Source organism: Microcaecilia unicolor, chromosome 5 (assembly GCF_901765095.1).
Source record: "Microcaecilia unicolor chromosome 5, aMicUni1.1, whole genome shotgun sequence".
In the NCBI taxonomy this organism is placed as follows: Eukaryota; Metazoa; Chordata; class Amphibia; order Gymnophiona; family Siphonopidae; genus Microcaecilia; species Microcaecilia unicolor.
The window spans coordinates 74,722,586-74,745,356 of record NC_044035.1 but is presented as its reverse complement, the minus strand read 5'-3'; the positions used below and the strand labels follow the sequence as shown (position 1 = coordinate 74,745,356).

Sequence of the window (22,771 nt, the reverse complement as noted above, 5' to 3'; positions counted from 1 at the left end):
GGATTTTTTTTGTCTCCACTTGGCCACTGGGTAGATTTAGTGCCCTTTATATAGGGTTTCTAAAGGGGACGACTATGGTTCCCCGCCTGAAGCCCACCGCTGCAATGAACACACTAGGTTCAATGGGAGATTATTAAAACAGGGGGGAAATACCTGAGCAGTTGTGAATGAGGGCTCATTGCTCCAGAATTCATGTACTGGTTGCAAACTGAGTGGAGTAAAAAAGAGAAAATACCTTCCACTAACCCAAAAGTTCTCAACCCAGTCCTCTGGACACAGACCTAGCCACAGTGAAAATGTATGAGCTAAATTTGCATACCCTTCCTCCATTGTATGCCTATTTACCTCATATATATTCATTATGGACAGCTTGAAAATCTGACTGGCTAGGCGTGTCCTAAAGACTGGGTTGAGAACCTTGAATCTATGGCAATTCATTTTCACTAGAATGTTGAAGAGTCCAGTATTGATGCAAGATATGTATTACTGATCTTGCTAACACAAGGAAAAGACCTCAATACACCCGAACACCGACTTGAATTCTAGCATCTTTCACTGGGGTTGTGGTGATCATCATCGGTCTTAAAACCTCGTAGTGTATTTTTCCAATTTTTTTAGTCCATTTTTCTTCTTACTGCAAATAGTAAGTAACTTTCATTTATTATTTATTCCAAAACCACTTATGTTCATCTTATTTCTAAAAGAAAAAAGGCCGAGCACAACCCCAGTGAAAGACGCTGGAATTCAAGTCGGCGTTCGGGTGTATTGAGGTCTTTTCCTCATGTTAGCAAGATCAGTAATACATATCTTGCATCAATACTGGACACTTCAACGTCTAATTTGATTTTTCAGAGCCACGGTTATTTTTCTCTTTGATTTTGTTACTGAATTAATTTTCACTGCCATGGCCCCTGAATAAAAATAAAGCACCAGTGATGGAGCTTTACTTTTTATTCATATAATTAGCTGCAATGGATACATGTTTAATGGATACTGTATTGCTGCATCTACATAAAATATAGGCCTGGCTTTTTTGCTGGACTAACTTATGAGTAGATGTTTTATATAGAGATGGCTAAATTTTAGTGCTCTAGATATAATATTTATTAATGCCATATTCCACATTTTTATGCTAACAAAATGAACTTGCTTCATTCTAAAGCAAGAATTTTCATTTAAACATCAACCCTTACGATCCCTATCTGTATTGAAAGAGCAGTGCATCAGTTAAGCTCTCTTAATGTTGCTAAAGCCGTGATTGTCTACCATAAAGCATCAAGATATTGCACATAACGGCAAGAGCGCCTATTCTGATCTTTTTTAAAGATTGGTTCATTATCAAAAGGGGTCAGAAAGTGTTAATAGGATTCAATACTGTAAGTGAGCTCCAATTACTTTGGAACGTCTCTCATTTAATAGCAAAGAATCCCTAATAAACTGAGGGTCCTTAATTTATTAGTGAAGTTAGAAAGAAAAGACTGAAGCTTTTCTGAGCCTAAGCACACACGATGAAAGATGGAGCTCAGCCTTGGAAGGCCCCGAGAAGCCTCAGTGGTTCTCAGATAAGCAGGGGAAAAGCCTTGTGTACAGACCTTGATGTCTCAGTAAAGTCATGTAACGAAGGGCACTAAAAAAAAAAAAAAGGAAGGAAAAATGTTTCACAACTAGTTCTCCCCCAGTTGAAATTCTTCCTAGCATTGACGTATGAGAAAGAAAAACAGGAGATAAGGTTCTCCTAATGCAGGTTCTAACAGATGACTGTTAATTACTCGGACGGTTTCTGCTGGCGGCTGTCCCTCCTCCATCCCCGAGATGTTACTTTGCAATGTTTCAGAAATTTTGTTAAATCAAGCTTTTGTGCCGAGTCCTGCAGGTGCAGATAAGACCTTGGCAGGAAACAAACTGATTACTGCTTATGAAAACAGCTACAGTGTATTGTTAATACTTGGCCAAGGTCTTGAGCGAAGCATAAATTCTGACGAGAAAGGACTCCATGCAGTTAAAATCAGCCAGCTCTTTATCTGGTAAGTTCTACTATCATTATTATTATTATTATTGTTCTTGCTATTAGTATTATTGTTTCATTTATTTCAGAGGATTATGCATCCTGCAAGACGCTCAGGTACGTGGTCATTTCACTGGTTCGCATTATAACATATTATTTTGGCAGTATCTTTCAAACTTGGCCTCTCATTTTCATTATTTTTGTAAAATAAAAATCCTAGAATTTAAACTGGAATCTGTTTCTCTGCTAATGAGGTTAAAATATGTTCGAACGAGGCTCTTTTAAACAGAAATGTGTATAAAAAGAATGGATTAGACTACGTCTTTCTTACCTTTGAGCGCATATACAAATAGTAACCCGTTCAGGAGGCTGGTTTATTTTCGGCCAGATCAATAAGTTAAGAATTCATAGTCGTAGTTCCGATTCTGAAATCGAGATTGTAAATGTACTACTTTCTGCAATCCTGTAAAAAGTTGCAGTTTAAAAGAAAATGAACCTTGCAGAATCTCAGCACTGTCACTTCTCTCTCTCTTTTTTTTTTTTTTCTTTCTCTTTCATTCAGATTTCTCGGTTGTCTCCGCCTGGTCGGTTTCGGAATCATTGCTCGTTGTTCCTTTTTCCTATGCATATACCTCTTTGAGAATCCGATCTAAAGAGGCATAGGGCATGGGAAAATGGGGCGATTGAGGTCCTCCACTTCTCCAAGGAAGGCAAAAGCTGTCGCGACACACGCACAGCCTGAAGCTGTGCACTTAAACGGAATATTTCTAGAAAGATTTATGCATCTAACCAATGCCGCCGCCGCTGCTACTATTAAAAAACTCTGATTATAATCCTTGTCTGAAATCCTGAGGAAGTTACAGTCAATTTCTGTTATGTTGTTCACAGGTTGCAAAGCTCGGACAGTGTGAAATTGGGGTTTGTAACTCAGAGTGACATCTACGCGCGTTATTTATGGTTTCTTGTTTCTGTGTTAAAGTGACAAAAATAATCAAAATTTACCTTTGTTTTCCTCTGCAGGTAATTCTGAAGCACCATTTACCAGTTAGCTCCCCTAACTTCACAGTGCTACGTCTCAATGTGACTGTGTTGCTTCTGATTGTGTTCCAGACATAAATTTTTAAAAATGCCATTAAAATGTTTCAAATAAAGCTACAAGAAATTTAAATGTACACGTGCCTGGTATTTGCAATGTGAAATGTCATGAAATGTCTGTATTGCAAATTATGAAACCGTATGTCAAATGTTCAAAAGATCTATAACAATTCAATAAAGCACTGTATATTCTAATTACACCGTTTGGTTTATTGAATACTATTTGAAGGGCATAAGCAGATTAATGAATGACAGCTAAAAATCTGACATGGTGTTATATCATTAAATTAATAAGAATGAATTAACATGCCTTAAAGTTAATACGAATTGGTAATAGTTACCAGTATAGTTCAATTGTGAGTGATACTATAAGATTAATATGGGTGTATTTTATAATTCATTCCTTTGTGAAATATGTTTGAAGCAATCACTTATGGTGTAACTGCTAAACTTATATGTAGTAAAAGTATTAAATTGTGTTGTTAATCTTCACACTTTAGACAAAGGCATAATATAACAACATGATTTAGTATAGAGATACAAAGGTATACATCATGGATACACAAAATTAATTTGTAACTAGGGAATTAGAAGATGTTCTCCAGTGCGAAGGTGTTTTAAGTGCAACAAATTGAATATAGTAAATATAGAAAGATATTCATGGGGAGCATTTTCTTGTAAGTCTAAGTCTGTCTGTCAGTCTTTCTTTATCTGACTCTCTGTCTCTCTTTCTCTCTCTCTCCCTCCCTCTCTCTTTCTCTCTCTGTCTCTTTCTCTCTCTCTCTCATTCTATCTTGGCAGGGTAGAGGGGGGAGGGGAGCGGCAGGACGGGGGGGGGGGGGGGCTGTCTCTCTCTCTCTCTCTCTCTCTCTCCCTCTTTCTCTCTGGTATATGGAAAGGCATTACAATATGTTCCACACTCTCTTGCACCTCTCAACTTCACCCAGCTTTACACTCTCTCCCTCCTCCCCAACCCAACCTCCATCCCTCCTCCCCACACCCTACCTGCTCCTCACCCACCTGTCTCCCTTCCCTCGCCCCTTGCACTGCTTACCTCCTTAGAAATTCAGGCTCCAGTGGCAAACCTTGGTCGGCTGCCACCCTGGGCGGATCGCCGCTGTGCCCCCCCCCCACCGGGTGCAGCGGCGTCACCCCCCAGGTGCAGCATGACCCCCCCCCCCCCCCCCGTGCTGCAGGACAACCCCTCCCCGGGTACATTCTTTCCTGCTGGGAGCAGCCATGTGGCTGTCAGTTCAGCTGGTTCCCTTCTCCCTCTGCCCCGGAACAGAACTATTCCGGGGTAGAGGGAGCAGGGAACCAGGGGAGCCAACAGCCACATGGCTGCTCTCTGCACCCCTCCAGCACCCGGGGCAGACCGCCCCCACTGCCCCACCCTCTGTAAGTCACTGTCAAGCTCAGATAACTTTGGTGGTATACACTTTTACATGAGTTGCTACTTAACACATTTAAAGATACAACAGGAAATAATTGACAAAATAGTAATAGTATTGGTAAAATAGAAACACAGTTTACAGAGAGGACAATAATAATAAGAATTTCCAGGTTCTGACCAGGTGGCATTTTTTGCCTGGTGCCTCCTGCTTTCTCCTTATTGCACTCTCCCCCCCCCCCCCCCCCCCCCAACCATCACCACAAGTCTCTCTCACATCCATTCACTCACCCCAGGCACTTTTTCCCTCACTACCATCTTTTGCTTCGTTTCTTCCTTCTCTCCCCCCCCCCCCCCCCCAACCATTCATAATTTTCCCATCCCCACCTCTCATGCAAGACCAGCATCAGAGATGCCAGGTTACCCAGTTCCAGGCTAGAGATTTTGGGACAGTCCTAGATTTCTCACCCCCCCCCCCCCCAACCTGGTGCATACAAGTACAAAAACTCAGGTTTTGAGCCCTCTAGGGACAGAGAAAGTACCTGTATATAATGTGTACAGCATTGCATATATCTAGTAGCACTATAGAAATGATTATTAGTAGTAGTAGTAGTATGGGACTTGCAGCACTGATTTCAATGGGCAGGATCTGGCCTTACAAATCCCTCACTGCTTTGGACTGTAAGTTAAAAACCAGGAATGGCCTAAAATCTCCAGCCTGGGACTGGGTAACTCTGCAGCATTGGGGAGGAAGGGCAACCTGGAAAATTGCCCTGAGTTCCCATACCACTGGCAGGGCTAGCGCTAAGGATTCTAACACCCTTAGCACATACAGTCTGATGTATGGCCATGGATAGCATCAGACTGTATGACTGCAAAGATAAGTTTAAAAAAAAAGTTTGAACATTTCACTTGACTCTGATTTAGAGCAATCATGGTTCAGCATTGAGTAAACACATTTTGATATTCTGGAAGTTTTTATGCCGATGATGCAAGTGAGTACTCCGTAAGTGTACGACAGTGTAACTGCGAAGTTCGGAGTTACTTCACGACACGTGAGGCTTTTCCTCCAGTCTATAAAAGATGACAATACGCTGTTGACAAAAGAAAGGATTCTATTTGATTAGCTTGCACAACAGGTTAACAGTCAGCAGCTTTTGGTGCCCCTCCCCCCCTCGCCATGCTTACCATGCTTACTGTGTTGTGCGAGCCCTGGCCACTGGGGCCTCAAGCCTGCACAAATTTGAAAGATGCACCAGTTGCTGGCATGTTTGAGGTTTCCTTCTGCTCTAGGCCCAAAAATGTTTAAAATCAGCCCTGCTTGCATGCTTTTTCTCCCCCATAATCCACTGCAAGCTACATGGTAGACAACAATGGCAACTGAAGGGAGGAAGTTATTTCCCTGGGGATCCTTCCTAGCACTTTCCTTTTTGGTCCATTGCTCCTTCTGCAGGCCGGCTCTTTATTTTCTGCTGTTTCAGGTTCTTTATGTGCCAACAGGTTCCTTCTCTCAGGGGCGTAGCCAGACAACCAATTTTGGGTGGGCCTGGGCCCAAGATGGATGAGCATAAGAACCCTTTCCCATCCCACAGGTGATTTGGTCTCTCCTTCTCTCACCTGCATGCCATATGGTCTCTCAAACATCCCCCCTCTCCCGTATATCTTTTAAATAGCAGATTTTCCTTGGCAGCGAACAGCAACTAATACACACTGCTTATGTTGGCCCCACAGCCTTCCCTCTGATGCACACAGCTGGTATGAATAGTATGTATCAGTCTCTGCTCGCTGCAGGCGAAGGTCTGCTATTTACAAGGTATGCAGGAGGGACAGTTGTTAGGAGTTTTTGGCTGGTGGGGCTTGGGAATCCCTATCAGCCACACCATAGATGTGCTGCTACTGGGTGGGCCTGAGTCCAAAGTGGGTGGGCCTGGGCCCACTTGGGCCCACTTTTGGCTACACCACTGACTCCTATGCTAGCTTCTTCTCACTTTACGCCTATGTTTTCCTTTTTGTTCACCCACTGATCCTGCCTATGATGTCATCTCTAACATCAGTGTCACATCAGGACTGATTGATCGACAAAAGTGAACAAAAGTGAAAACATACATGTTTTTAATTTCAATAAGAGTAACATTTTTGATATGATGTTCAAATGGTGAAATAAAAGTTTTGTCAGAAAACGTTTAAAAATGCAAGTGCAAAATGGAAGAAAGAAACATTTTCTGATATTCAAAGATGCGCCAAAAACCCGATTAGAAAGAGGACACACTGCAAATGTCATAAGCGTCCAGAGATAAACGTTTCCACTAATCAAAAATACACTACGTGCAGCAGCAGTACTGGTCCCTGCACGTGAAGGATACATCTAAGGCAATGGCAGCAAGTTCCCTCCATGTGCAAAATGTGCATATATACCTCCTGCACATGGAGTATCATTCCTCAGTGTGGGCAATAATGCCTCTTCAGAGGGAGACAAATTTTAGTATGCCAGAGACAGAGCTCCTGGTCCTCGTCAAATTTTTTAAGAACCACCACCACCTGATTCCCCACCTCACCCCTACCACAACTCGCACACACCGTCTTCATGAGGGCATGAATATCCATTAGAGGCATCCTGGCAAGGTGAGCATGAAGCAGGGGCGTAGCTACATGGGGCCACGGGGGCCTGGTCCCCCATAGATTTGGCCCTGGACCTCCCTGCCGATGACCCTCTTGACCCCACGTGGCAATGCCGACACAGCCCATTCAAAGTGAACGGGCTGTGTCGGCATTAGTGAACGGCAGCTGCCAGTGTGGCTTAGTAAACAGAGGGGTTAGAGTAAAAAGTAACATTACAGCAACTACAATGAATGCAACTATTGTTAACATTTTTATCCCAACAAATTTCAATCCACTTTGCTTTTAGTATAACTAAATGGTGAAAATTACTATCACTCATGTGAGTGTGCTTGTGATTCATTAGACCAGCACAGCTACAATGGTGTTCAACAACTTCACTAGCAGGAAGTGGATTGTTTTAACATAAGAATAGCCATACTGGGTCAGACCAATGGTCCATTTAGCCCTAGCCCAGTATCTGCTTCCAGCAGTGGCCAATGCAGGTCACTAGTACCTGGCAGAAACCCAATTCGTAGCACAATTCCATGCTACCAATCCCAAGGCAAGCACTGGCTTCCCCAATGTTCTTCTCAATACCAGACTATGGACTTTTCCTCCAGGAACTTGTCCAAACCTTTTTTTTTAATTTATTTATTTATTCATATTGTTAAACTTATTACAAGAAAACATCTTGTGTAGGAAAGTATCAGTTTATCAATAACATATTCAAACCTAATATCAAGAAAAAAAAGAAAAGGTGAAAAAGAAAGTTCTTCACATTTTCAAAAGAAAACAAAACTCAAGTCCATAAATTCAGATCCAAGATTTCGGAAATCTATGGGAGAAAAACATTACAAAGGAAAAATAAATATCACAAGATAATGCAAATTTTGTCCAAACCTTTTTTTAAACCAGGATACGCTAACCATCATTATCACATCCTCTGGCAATGAGTTCCAGAACTTAACTATTAATTGTGTGAAAAAATATTTCCTCCTATTTCTTTTAAAAGTATTTCCATGCAATTTCATTGAGTGTCCCCTGGTCTTTGTACTTTTTAAATGAGTGAAAAATTGATTCACCTCCACCTGCTCCACACCAGTTGGGATTGTGTAGACCTCAATCATACCCCCCCCCCCCCCCCCAAGCTGTCTCTTTTCCAAGCTGAAGAGCCCTAACCTCTTTAGCCTTTCTCATATGGGAGCAGTTCCATCCCCTTTATCGTTTTGGTTGCTCTTCTTTGGACCTTTTTTAATTCCGCTATATCTTTTTTGAGATACTGTGACCATAATTGAACACAATACACAAGGTGAGGTCGCACCATAGAATGATAAAGAGGCATTATAATATTTTTGGTCTTATTTTCTATTCCTTTCCTAATTAATTCTAGCATCCTGTTTGCCTTTTTGGCCACAGCCACATACTGGGCAGAAAATTTCAGCATATTATCTATAATGACAACTAGGTCTTTTTCTGTGCTGACTCCTAAAGTGGACCCTAGCAGCAGATAACAATGATTTGGATTATTCTTCCCAATGTGCATCACTTTGCATTTATCTACATTAAATTTCATCTGCCATTTGGATTCCTAGTCTTCCAGGTTCCTAAGGTCTTCCTGAAATTTTTCACAGTCCACATGCATTTTGACAACTTTGAATAGTTTTGTGACATCTGCAAATTTAACCACCTCACTTATCGTTCTGACTTCCAGATCATTTATAAATATGTTAAATAGCACCAGTCCTAGTTATAGAGGAAATACAGTATTCCTGGGTGACTGTCGGCTTTCCTCCTCCCTTTTAAAATGTTAGAACCAGCAGACAGGTGACTTCAGATTAAGCCAGACTGCAATATTACTAATGTCTTCTGACTGTGTCTGCAGGTATTAATCAAGGGAATCTTCATCTTCATCTTTGTTATCATTGTCATGCTGTCCAACTACAGAGAAGGTTTTCACAAAGTTGGAATCATCAGTCTGTTGTTGTTCTATTTTTCATCTGTATCTTCAAGAATTGATGCAAGAATGTCAAATGTATGGGAATTAAGAGCCCAAAGGCTAGTCTCGCAAGGTGACACTAACCTTAGGCTAGGCTCATCATGCAGGGCCTGTATTGTAGGCAAATTAGAAGTAAGGGGTCATGGGGAGGGGGGGGATGGAGATTTTGATGAAGGAAAGGGAATGAAAGACCCATTAGGATCGAGTTACTTTTGAATAAGTTTTCCCGCCAGGAGCTTGAACGGGGATTAGTCAAGGAGCCTTGGAGGTTTTGAAATGGGAAAGGGTATTTAGGGGGCTCACTTCAGGTTAGCAGGGTCTTTTCTCTGCTCCTCAGATGCAGTTGCACTGTGGCAGATGAGCTGCTGGTGGTTTTGGAGGCCTGTGTTGAATTACCTTTCGTTTGAGGAACTTGATGGCTTCTTGCAACGCACCTCGGCGGACAACCAGGCTGAAGAGGTGTCTCTGATGGTGGGAGATTCTTTTGATGAAGATCTGAGCCCAGATCAGGTGAGCTCCAGAACTTCCCCAAGGCCATTGCACAAGTCTAAAGCAGTGGCCTTGCGGCAATCACTGTCGAATTTCCTGAGTGGTGGGGGATAAAAGACCCAAGAAAGTTGGTGGCAGCCGCAGGGCAAAAGGCAAGCAGGCCTGTTCTTTGGTAGAGGCATAGGGGGCCATCAGGCCTCATTGGGGGGCCCGTTGTGATGCCAGAAGGATGGGGATTAGTGGCTACGGCAGGCACAGTTCCCCACGCAGCCTCGGTGGCTGGATCTTCTGGTGTGACAATTTGGGCAGCAACTGCATCTGCTACTTCCACAGGGCTTCCTGAAAGGGGTGCTGTGGGCACAGAGAGTGGAACACAGGTGGGAGATCCTGCTGCACTGGGGCAGCTAGATCAGGGCTGTAGAGCTTTAGGTGGGGGACCATCATTGTAGGGCTCAGGCAGTGGTTTGGGTCCTCTGGGAGGGATTGAGATGCAGGCGAGGTCTGTTGGACACCTGGGGTTGGCCTTGGTGCATGATGGAATGGGTCAGAAGGCTTGGGGACCTCAATGGATGATGGACCAGCTAAGGGGTGCAAGGCTGCAGCAGGCTGTAAGCTTCCAAATGGGTTTGCTGCCTCTATAGAATTAATAGTGCAGGCCCAGGTTGGTTTGTCTTATGGTCATGGTCAAGCCTATGAACAAGGTCAGGCATGGCAGGTGAGACATGGCTGGTTTGGCTTTCCTTTGACTCAAATGTGTGGCTGGTTTGGTGGGGCTCCTGGCACAGGTTGCATACTTCCTGGTCCATTGCCTGAGACACTTGGTCTTGGTTCTGCTGGTCTTTTTTCTTTGTCTTCACAGGGTCTGAGGCCAGATAGGGAGTGGAAAGTAGTGGTCAAAGATCTTCCTATGCCCATCAGTTCCCAGAGATAGGCTGGCCAGACCGCCCCTCCCCCCCAAGTTGTACAAGTGGCCTGGAGGTGGCAAGGGTCTCGAGTCAGGAACCTGCACCGGCATTGATATATACTAATGAAGGAGGGGCAGCAGCTGTTAGTGGTGGTGCTGCTGTGTCATCAGGCGGTGGAACTACCAGTGGAGGACCTGTGACTAGTGGTAATGATGCTCCTACTAGCTCTGGAGCTGTGAGACCGGTGAAGAAAAAGAAGCCAGGGAAGGGCAGGAAATGCAAACCTTTTTCTTCTTCTTCCTCTTCCTCCTCTACATCTTTCTCTTCTTCTTCCCCTTCGGTTTCTGGGATGAGGCCTTCTGGGGCTCTGGGGGCTTCTAGGGCTGTGTCAGGAGGGGAGAGAGGGATGCCCACATTAATGGTCCTATCTGAACTGTGGGAGAAAGTGCCGCAAAATCTTCATAGAAAAATCAGGAAGCGAAGATGTATAGACATTTTCAAACTCATGGAGAGCAGGGTGCTAGGAAGGATAAGAAGAAGGTAAAGCAGGACTCTGTGAAGGACAAAACAAGGGTGCCCTAGAATATAATTAATTCGGTCAGGTCCTTTTTAAGGTTGGACAGTGTGTGGGGTAATGCTACCCCTGGTCAGTATGGCCTGCTTTTGGCTTAAGCTGATACAATTCTGAATTTGAATGAGTGCTTTGGCGGATGGGCGTGGACTCAATTATGATGAGGCCTTCTGCAACAAGATGGAGGAGAACCTTCATATGTCCTAGGGCACACAGGACATCAATTTATGGCTGACCCATATGGCCCCTAATTCTGGGTTGTGAGGGGGCGGGAGCAATGGCTCAGGTAGGTGGGCAGGGTGTGGGGGGCCTAACCAGCCCTTTTGGTCGGGAGGTACCCCTGGGTAGATGTCCGGGGGAAGTGATGATCATGTATGTTGGCGATATAAAAAGGGTTCCTGCCCATTCCTGGAATGTAAGTTCATGCATGTATGCTCCCAATGTGGTCTGGGACACCCTTTGGCAAAATGTCCCAAGAAGGGACCCACAGGCCCTGCTGTGGCCAGAAAATGATCTGGTTTTTGAGAGGGTGCCTACCCTGGTGTCACTGGAGGTGGTGACACTGTGCCTTTGGCTTTATAACAACCAAAGGGTGGTGGTGATGTTAGAACAAAGTTTTGGGGAGGGTTTCCTTATCCCCTTTCAGGGCAACTTGTGGTATTCAGTGAGTGTTAACTCCATTTCCACAAAATGATTTAAGGATGTGGTTCACCAAAAATTGCAGTACAAGATCCTGAGGGGGTGGATAGCAAGCCCTTTTTAGGCAAAAGCCTTTTCCGGTCTTCACCATGTCCCCACTAGCTATCATTCCTATGAAGGAACAAGAAATGTTTTGATTCATTCATAATTTTTCATCCCCCCCCCCCCCCCCAGGGCAATCAGGGAATGATGGTATCCCGAGGGAGCTGTGTACTGCCCGCTATGCCTCTTTTGACTATGCCTTGCACCTACTGTGCAGGACGTCAGACTCCAGAAACAGAAGCCTGCGCAGCCGCATTGCTGATCTGCAAGGGCAGGCCTCTACATGAAATGTTGCTAGTGGAGGAGTAGCCCAGTGGTTAGTGCAGCGGGCTCTGATCCTGGGGAACTGAGTTTGATTCCCACTACAGCTCCTTGTGACTGTGGGCAAGTCACTTAACCCTCCATTGCTCCAGGTACAAAATAAGTACCTGTACATATGTAAACCACTTTGAATGTAGTTGCAAAATACCACAGAAAGGTGGTATATCATTTCCCTTTTCCCTTTGTTGAAATAAGGAGCAGGATTCACCACAGGGCACCAAGGGCTCCTTTTACAAAGCGGCATTACCGATTAGTAGTGTGCTAAATGCAATGAAGCTTATTCACTTCCCATGGGCTTCTTCCCATTCAGCACACACTAATCAGTACAGCAGCTTTGTAAAAGGTGCCTAAATTCTGTAATTAAATGGTATACATGTGCACACTACAGAGATGAATATAGTACTACTAATGTTGATGCAGAATCCACCTGAAAGGTTCCAAAAGGGATAAGGAATTAGAAAAGGTAATATACAAATGATCAAAGAAATGGCAACTCCTATGAAGAGTCCTCCCAAATACAATATTGCTTCTGCTAATATTTATACTCATTCATAAGCATATTAAATATCTCTTACATAAGTACACAAGTAATGCCACACTGGGAAAAGACCAAGGGTCCATCGAGCCCAGCATCCTGTCCATGACAGCAGCCAATCCAGGCCAAGGGCACCTGGTGAGCTTCCCAAACGTACAAACATTCTATACGTGTTATTCCTGGAATTTTGGATTTTTCCCATGTCCATTTAGTAGTGGTTCTTTAGGAAACCCTCTAACCCCTTTTTAAACTCTGCCAAGCTAACCACCTTCACCACGTTCTCCGGCAACGAATTCCAGAGTTTAATTATGCGTTGGGTGAAGAAAAACTTTCTCCGATTTGTTTTAAATTTACTACACTGTAGTTTCATTGCATGCCCCCTAGTCCTAGTATTTTTGGAAAGTGTGAACAGACAGCCAGTGCATATAACTTTCACCTTGCATTTTTATTCAGAATACTCTGAAGTTTATAGTACTATAACCTGCTTTTTTTTTTTTTTGGTCCTACTTTTTAAGCTGTATGGGATTCTTAAGTGGTTGGATATTTAACATTAAATCTTGTAAAATTAGTTACTTTGATTGCTGTTTTATATATAGATAGATACCTTTTTTTTTTAATTATTAATCACCCTTCCAAAACACAATTTCACCCCAAGGCAAGGTACCACAAACCATCAGTACAGTCATAAATAATACCATAACATTATAACATAATTGCACACAATCACAGGTGAAGTGACAGCCCCCTTTGCAGAAGGCATCAATAATGCTGAACCATTTAAAGAAAAGGGTTCTCAGACTGCATTCAGATATCTTTTATTTTCTTTAAGTGCTTCTGACTCTGTCTAAACATAATAAAAGTTCAGGGATTTAACTTTGGGGGTTTTTTTCTATTGTATATTCTAAAACACTTAAAATCAATGAATGACTAAAACCCAAAGGTAATTAGAGAGAACAGTATGAAGGGTCCTGATGCAATTACCACCTTGATACAGCCGAGGCTAATCGATGAACTTGGTGCCGGGTTCGTCAGCCACGCTATCTGTGAAGTACTGTATTCAAAGATTAGTTGGGATGCAACAATCACCCGAAAAGCCAGATTAAACATATCAACGCCCTGAGGCCTATTGTACCCGGCATTGTTTCATGCAAATCGCGTCGGGAGCAAGCTTTAAATATGTGTCGTCTCCTCTGTGGGGGCAAAAATGAGTCGCCTCGATTTAGTAGAAAGAGGAGAGTACAGCAGGATGGAAAAGGGCATTTTCTCCATAGAATGGCTTGCCCAGAGCAGTCAAAAAACACCGGAGAGCACAAATTTGGGTTTAAGAAACTGGAAAACGGAATACTGTAGTTTCCAGACCAGAGAAGGACTGGACGGGCTTTTAACTTCTAAATGCCAGGCTAACCAGAAGGGCGACATTTGGCAAAAAGGCAATGCAGCACTTCAAAGCTTGCCAAGTGAATGCAAAGAGATGCATGATGGATCATCAGCTAGGACATACGGTAAGGGAAGTTCATCTCATCTGTACTTTCTAGGGCTGCCTACGAGGATTTTTTTCATGGGGCGGGGGGAGGGGAAAGTGTGCCTTACGGGCACACAAGAAGCTGTGATCTGTAGTCTTGAGTCGGTTTAGGGAACTTGACACAAATGATGGTTGGTGCACTTTAAAACAACCTTATAACCACATGTGATAAAAGTGACAAGACTTCGATATGATCCTACACTCGTGAAATAATGATCGGAGGATTCATGATGACTTTTAACAGGTGACCAGGAAGATATGGTAATTTTTCCTTCGGGTATATAACATGGCAAAATGCCATCACTACTAAATTATGGGAAATGAAAAGGTTAAATGACAGCTTCCGTTTTAGGTGTAATATTCTACGTATCTGACTACACGTTATTTCTGGCCTAGTTGTAAAAATAGTTGTGAAACAGGTAATTCAGTATGTCTAATGATCCTCCTGTGTGACTAATCTGCAGGATGTGAGAAGGGGAGAAGCCTCCCAGAGAAACTGAGGCCAGAGGAGCAGGGCAGCAGCGGACAGAGGGCGGGTGCCAGCCAGGAGATTCTGCCAGAGGAGGATGCCAGCGCTCGTCCTCGCACGAAGTTTTCCGTCAAGCAGTTGCGGGAGCTGGAAAGGAGTTTTCAGGAGCACAGATATATCGGTGCCAGCGAGAAAAAGCGGCTGGCCAAGGTACTGAAACTCTCCGAGATCCAGGTAACCGCTCGCTCTAGTTATTAGACTTTGTAAAAGAAAAGCGCTAGCGAAATCATTTCATAGGCACGGGCTTATCTTAGTGCCAGACAGGGATAACACTAGGGCCCTAGTGCCCGTCTTGGTACTAGAGACTCCAGTAGGCTGATTGGTTTTCAGGTTATCCACATTGAATATGTATAAAGTGCAGAGTAAAGTAGGAGTGGCCTAATGGTTAGCGAACCGGTCTTGCAATCCAGAGGTAACCGGTTCAAATCCCACTACTTGTGATCTTGGGCAAGTGACTCAGGTACAAACTTAGATTATGAGCCCTCCTGAGACCGAGAAATATCCAGTGTACCTGAATGTAAATACTCTGGAAATCAGAATGCCTAGGGCCCTTCTATGACAACAGTTGGGAATCACAGAGGGGGGGGGGGGAGTGTGTGCACTTCCACAGTTATCTTCTCTCATGCACTCCACTCCATACTCAAGTAGTTTGTTCTCCTACCCTCCCTGAAGCAAGTCTTATCTCTCTTTCCCCATCCTCAGCAGGGTTGCCAGGTGGAAATTTTTTTTCCAGCCCACTGGAGCCCAAAAAACAGCCCAAAAACCGCCCAAACACAAACCCCGCCCCTGACACCCCCACCCCCGCGTCATCACCCCCGCCCCCGCCGTCATAAACCCCGCCCCCGCCGTCACCGGCCCCGCCTCCCACATCACCGGCCCCGCCTCCCCGTCATCGGCCCCGCCTCTTACATCATCGGCCCCGCCTCCCCGTCATCGGCCCCGCCTCCCACGTCATCGGCCCCGCCTCCCACGTCACTAACCCCGCCCAAAACGTCATTAACCCCACCCAAAAACGTCACTAACCCCGCCCCCCCGCGGCCGAAAAAACCGCCCGAAGCACAAAAACCAGCCCAAAAAACCGCAACCCGCCGCGGGCAAAAATTTCCCGCGGCGGGTCGCGGAAAACCGCCCAATTGGGCGGTAAAACCGCCCACCTGGCAACACTGATCCTCAGGCAAACATCAGCCTTGTCCTACCCCATCCACCACTCCCTCCTTTCACAAACATAAGCTGCCTTCCCTTCCCACTAGACAAAACCATCATCTTTATAGGAGCTTGGCACCACCACCTCCTACTGGTAGGAGGATTTAGAAAACAGTTATTCCTATATATATATATTTATTTATTTATTTATTTAATATATAACTTGCCCATCCAGCCATCTAGGTGGGGTACAACATAACATTTTTTTAAAAAAAACCCAGATAAAAACATGTTTGAAACACCCAGAGGCCCATGCTCAAAACTAACACCAGAACTAAAATAAGTTAGCACCATGTTTACGCACATGTAATGGTGTGCTGAATAGTCTAATGGTTTCAGTGCGGGTGCTGAAAAACATTAGAACAGACCACATTAAAATGCATGTTAATGTGGTTATTATACACATGCAGCCATACAAAAAAAAAGTTTCTCAAGCACACTTAGGGGCATATTTTCAAAGCTTACAAAGTTACATGGTAACCTAACATTGTAAGTCTGTGCTTTGAAAATGAGTCCCTTAATGTGGAAAATTTTCACTAGGTCTGTGGAAGTATTAGAAGGGTTGGTTGAGAGGAGAGGTATCTAGCAACACACCTTCTCTCCCTCTAACACAACCACCCTGCTGTACTTCCCCCCCCCCCCACCCAAAAAAAAATTATCCTGGAGGTCAAATGCCCCCTCCCAACCTTACCAATTTTGATAATCATCCCCCCTTCCCCAATATGAAAAAAATATGCTCTGGGAGTCCAGTGGTCCTCCTCCCTCCAGTCAAAAAATGCCTTGGTGGCCTAGTGCCCCCCCCCCCCCCAGTTAGGCTAGGCTAGGCCGGTTCTGGCCCAGCTGAGCCCCCTAGTCACTTAACCTCATGGTCTAGTGAAAGCCAGCTCACCCCCCCCCCCAAAGCCCCATACCTTGTAGGTGGCAGGAGTGATGCCCAATCACTCCTTCTTCTCCAGAGAGGCCATCTCTCTTATATGGTAGTTAGGCCCTGCCCAGTACATCCCAGGAGGCACTGCACAGGGCAGGGCACTGTACAAGGTGGAGCATGGCCATTTTGAAGATGGCCTCTGGAGAGGGGGAGGGTGGATCAGGCCTAGTCTAGCCTAGCCTAGCTCGATGGGGCAACTGGTCCACCAGAGATTTTTATGGTTTATTATTACTATTATGGTTTATTACAGTTTAATGGATCACTTTTCCTCATTTGATAACAAGGCAATGTACAATAGCAATAAAATAAAATAAAATAAGTGAAATAAGCAGAAAAGGTTTGGGGAAATGGGAGGGGGGAATCAGATTGGGGTGGGTCCATCTAGACATCAGGGATATGTTTGTGGAGAGGGGATGAGAAGAGGTGCCAGGATGGATTGGGAGTATGGGGTTTGCCACAACATACTTTTTTTTAATATTAGCTTTCCTGTCTGTGCCTGAGCCTATCACCATTCAGACACTGACAGAAAAGATAACATTTTGCATTTTAATGCAGCATTAATTCAGATGCTCATTACTTTGAGCATACCGTGGCAATTTTTCTGCACTAGTTTGGTAGTAGAGTGAAACTCTGCTATAAACATTTAAACATCATACCCCTGGGCTGGTAGACCCCAATAGTTTACAAGCTACTGCAAGGTTCAGACCACAGATGGAAGCCAGTAAAGGAGAAAGTAGCTATAATTAAAAAGTACTGCTGTCTGATCACTGCAGTAGGCAGAAAAGAATTCTTCCATCTCAAGGTTAGGGAAAAGACCACCAGAAGATGCTCTCTGTGAAGGTGTCAGAACTGATGTTAGACATACTGAGTCCAACCAGAAATCCTGAAACCCTGCCTTAGTGAAATCATTTAGCTTTGCAATTGGGACTTCTTGCAGTGCTGGGGTCCCAGATGACTGCCCTGCTTGTTCTCCTAAAACAAGTCTTGGGTGCTGCAGGGTTGAAAGGCCCCAGTTTGTCCTTCTGCCTGGTGCCAGAGATCAATTTCAGATTGTACTTCAAGACTTCTTATCAGCGAGGACTTTATTTACAGCTCTGCTTTGAGATAACATTGATATCTACAAATATAATTAGTGTGGTTTTTAAAATACTGCATCACCTATAGTCTTGCTTATCTTCATAGTATGTTTTTATGAGAGCTATTCTTTTGGGGGAGGATGGTGCTGGAGAGGGTTTGGTATATAAGCCTTTCAAGCTCATATTTATAATCTGTTTCAGATCAAAACTTGGTTCCAAAACCGCCGGATGAAGTTCAAACGCCAAACCCAGGATGCCAGGGTGGAAGCTTTCTTTTCTGGCTTACTGCAGTCTCACTACACCTGCCCTGAGAGCCAGGCTCCTAGCTGTCCAGCCCAGAGAGTTTTTTCTGCTTCTCCTTGCTCATTGCCAACCTCTACTCTAGGATATTCCTTTCTGACCCCTCATCCATTCCTGAGTGTTCCTGGGCCTCCCCTGCAACCAGCTTTGCTTCCAGTTCCAGGTCTCTGCTCCATTCCACCCCCCGCCCCCCTGTCATTAGCCCAAGAGTTCAACAGCCCCCGACTCTATCCCTATCCCACTTCATAAAGGGATACATCATAGATATAATGAAGGACTTTTTTATAATATACCTTAACATATTTATTTCTATTTATTCTCTTCCATTGTTTCCAGAAATTGTTTTGTTGGTAATCAGCCTTCCAAAATAAAATCCTTCATGATCAGTCCTTGAATGTCCTCTCACTTCCCTCCCTCCCCCACCCTTTTAAACTAAGGTGAAATGTAAACTTGATGAAAATTCCTTCTTGACAGAGATCGAGAATGTGTACAATATGGGAAAATAATGTCCTACCACCCTCCAGAGAACATAAAACTGGATTCTGGCTAAGCAGGAGTATTGTGCCTTCTGTTTAGAACAAGTACTTACATTTCTACATTTGACACCAAACTTACCTGCCCTATTTATAATAATTATAACTGGCATTCCTCACATATCTAGAAGTGAGTTTTCACTATGTATGCTGTATATAATAAATATATGTCTTACAATTTTTTATTTATATTATAGAATACAATAGATATTCAGTTAGATTTTAAATTATGTGGATAATGTACTATAAAATGCTCTTTGATTTTCAATGACAAATCTTAATGTTCTGTACGTTAATCAAATGTAGCTTAAATCGATGAGGATGAAAATATTTGTTGACATTTTGATCCCAGAAAGAGAATAGTTTTGTGGTTGTGATCTTGTGTTGTATCCTCACTTGTGCACATCATTGTATGTTAATTTTTAGGCTATTACATGACCCGTTATCAGATAACTGCAAGGGGATATATTACTTCAGGAAAGATAATGTGCAATAGGGTTCTGTCTTAGCAATTGTAATGGATGCAAGCTCCAAATTATTCAAGGTTTTCTTTAACCACGGCTATATGTGGCAACACTGGTTCTTTGAAAAAAGTTGCTTTCTTAAAATTGTAGCTTATTTTTTTGAGTGGCAATATAAGAAACTTCTGTGTATACTTGATTGAAATACATCTTCTCTCTCATCTTGCAATAGCAATTTTTTTTCAATAAATATAGTTTATTTGGTATTTGATATACTACCATTACAAAGAGGCCTCTGGTCACAGCAGTTTACAATAAAAACAAAAATCACTATAAAAATGCCATTTGTAAACAGGAAAGTCAGGCAATCACACAGTTGGGACTTGGAGGAGTGGCCTAGTGGTTAGGGCGGTGGACTTTGGTCTTGAGGAACTGAGTTCAATTCCTGGCACATGCAGCTCCTTGTGACTCTGGCCAAGTCACTTAACTCTCCATTGCCTACCGCATTGAGCCTGCCATGAGTGGGAAAGTGCAGGGTACAAATGTAACAAGAAAAAGTTAAAGGAGGAGGAGTCTGATAGCTGAAATTGTAACATGGAGAACAGCAAAATCAAGAGTCTCCAAGCTCAGTGCTGAAGGCCACACACAAAAAAAAGTGAATTTTCAAAAGCAGTTTAAATTTTGAAATCAGATTCTGATCAAATTTGTGGAGGGAGATCATTCCATAGCTTAAGAGCAAGGAAGTAAAAGACAGATGACCGAGTGGCCTCATAGTGAGCCATACGAGGCGGTGGCAGAGTAAGGCGATTTGCATTTAGTGACTGGAGAGTATGGTTAGGGGTATAGGAAATAATTAAAGAAGATAAATAAGGGGGGGGGGGGGACCTAGTTTAAGAGTCTTATAAGCAAAGCAAAGTGTTTTAAAAACTGAGTGATGTCCATTACACTGATGGGGTATCTCTTGTTTTACTGAACTGGTGGTTTTTGTCCGTTATTGTCAACATCACGCTGTCTCACAGGAGAGGACCTTGCCTGTGGCGTGGGGCTCATCAGAGTCCAGACCTCACATGACCAAGCGGAGGACAGCATGTAAACTGTTATTGGAAATGGAGATGGCTGGCTCAGAGTGTGGTTACAGACAGCTAGTTGGTACATGGGGCGGATGCTACCATTGTTATGGGGACTGGGAGAGAGGGGGGTTAGGTGGGGGAGAGGGGAGAAAATGGTTTAAAATTACTTGGAAAGTTGACTAAGTTGCACATATACAACATGATGGGTTAGTGCATTTATATCATGTAATGTTATGGTGTATGTGCTGGAGTTTCAATAAAAATCATTTAAACATAAAAACTGAGCGATATTAGACAGGGAGCCAGTGTAGTTGTATTAAAAGGGGAGAAGCATGGTCAAAGAGCTTTAAATAGAAGTCAGGCTGCTGAACAACAACAATAAGAAAAAGATAAAGGAATTTAAGCACCAGCACTTTAGAGGCCTATTAATAAGTGTTAGCTTTTTAGCATGTGTTAACTGTGGCACCACAGAAACAGCACAATGCTTTCATTGTTAGCACTCACTATGTTGAAAATGCCATTTGGGGGTGGGAATGGGCAAGGATGTATCTTGCAATTATTGCCTTGTAACAACTTCCATATTGACTGTTAACCTGGCAGATGACTCAAGAGCAGTTAATGCCACTTGAAAAGCTGTAGCTAACTGCATTAGCTGCTTTCAGCCATGCCCTTAATTCACGGTAACCTTTTCTCTGAGGCATGGCAAAAAGAAAAAAAGCTGGGAATGCCTCCACAATTAACCCAGAGGTTTTTCAACTGCCATGTGTTAATTTTGGCAATTATCACAGGTGACTGTAAAAACTGTGGATGGAGTTCAAGAAAGTCTAGGATAAGCACAGTGGATTCAATAAGGAGTGGCCTAGTGGTTAGAACACAGTTCTTGCAATCCAGAAGTGGCCGGTTCAAGTCCTACGCCTGCTCCTTGTGATCTTGGGCAAGTCACTTAACCCTCCATTGCCTCAGGTACAAACTTTAGGCTGTGAGCCCTCCTGGGACAGAGAAATATCCAGAGTACCTGAAACTCACCTTGAGCTACTACTGAAAAAGGTGTGAGCAAAATCTAAATAAATAAATAAGCACAGTGGATTCCTGATAACAGGAAAGTGACTAGAAAGCCAGTGATCAGCTGGGGATCTGGCATAATTCATATGGAATAAGCATAAACTCTTCAAATTATATTATTGTTCTTCACTCTTATTTGGTAAATGATTGAGTTTAAATATCAGAAATTGTTTTCAAATGACCTGCAAGGTGAATAAAATTATGATTTTTTTCCTTCATCCAAGAATTACATGAAATGGATGCTCCTATTCATATTTTAATGTAGACAGTTAACACTGAGGCATATGTTCAAAGCACTAAGGCCCTCATGATCCAAAGCCCCGCGCTGTTCCAAAGAGCGCTCTAAAAATAGTGCTGGAACAGCGCAGGGCTTTTCTGCATAGATGATCAAAGATAATGCTTGCAAATCTAAGCAGCGCAATTATCTTTGATTATCATGTAGAAGTGCAGGAGAATTGTGCCTGAGCATGTGCTCAGCACAATCCTCCCGCACTTGTTTGACAGGTCTGGGCTGTCAAAAGCCTGTCAAACAGCCTGCCCTGAGGCCCGAACAAGGGGGGGGGGGGGGGAACGACGACACGTCATGGCCAAACCCTCTCCCACCCAGCAATGGGGGGGGGTGGAGGTCCTCCAGCCCCACCCGTTCGCGTTTGCCTTGGGGGGGGGGGGGAATGGGGCCTGCCAGCATGCAACTGCATGCTGGACAGGGCTCACCATTCCTCCCCAATGATCCGCAAAGTCTAACACCAGCTCGGAGCTGGCGTTGATTTTGCCACGGCCAGTGACCCAATCTTTGGCGCGCTGGACGCTGATCATTGAGGATGAATGTGTTAAGCGATGATTAGCATGCATTTGCAAGCTAATTGCGCTAGGAGCCCTCGAGTGCGTTGTTTCAGACGCTCGAGGGCTCTGATCATGGGTCGGCAGCAAACTCCGGTGCCAGTATGGCGTTAACAGCCTCTAGCGCCGGAGTTTGCTTTTGATCATGAGGGCCTAAGGGTCCTGTTTACTAAGGTTCTCTATCATTTTGAGCGTGTGCTAAAAGTACTAAGGCTAGAAACACCCATTCCTATGGGTGTCTCTAGCATTGGCACGTGCTAATTTTTAGCATGTGCTAAAAACAATAGCACACCTACAGTGTAGCTTAGTAAACAGGGCCCTAAGACTTACAAAGTTATATGGAGGGGCATTTTCGACATGACATCTAAATCAGACTTTGGATGTTTTGCTGAAAATGTCCAAAAATCAGGTAGTGAAAATTACCATTTTCAAACTAGAAAAACACCTATCTTTTTTTCTTTGAAAATGACCATTTCCTAAATGTTGTTGTGCTTAGTATGTCTATCTTTTTGGACCATTAAAAAAAAAAAATTTCCAAGTAGCACAAAATCAAGCCCTTAGGACATAGGTGGAGTAGCCTAGTGGTTAGTGCAGTGGACTT

General features: G+C 43.7%; 1 protein-coding gene across 1 annotated transcript; it reads left to right on the top strand.

Moving 5' to 3' along the window:
* The first annotated feature begins 13,892 nt into the window (after positions 1–13,892).
* LOC115471260 (homeobox protein vex1-like) lies at positions 13,893–18,453 on the top strand. Its single transcript, XM_030204962.1, has 3 exons — positions 13,893–14,148; positions 14,633–14,871; positions 18,106–18,453. The coding sequence occupies exons 1-3, from the start codon at positions 13,893–13,895 to the stop codon at positions 18,451–18,453; spliced, it is 843 nt and encodes a 280-aa protein (XP_030060822.1).
* The last annotated feature ends 4,318 nt before the right edge of the window (positions 18,454–22,771 follow it).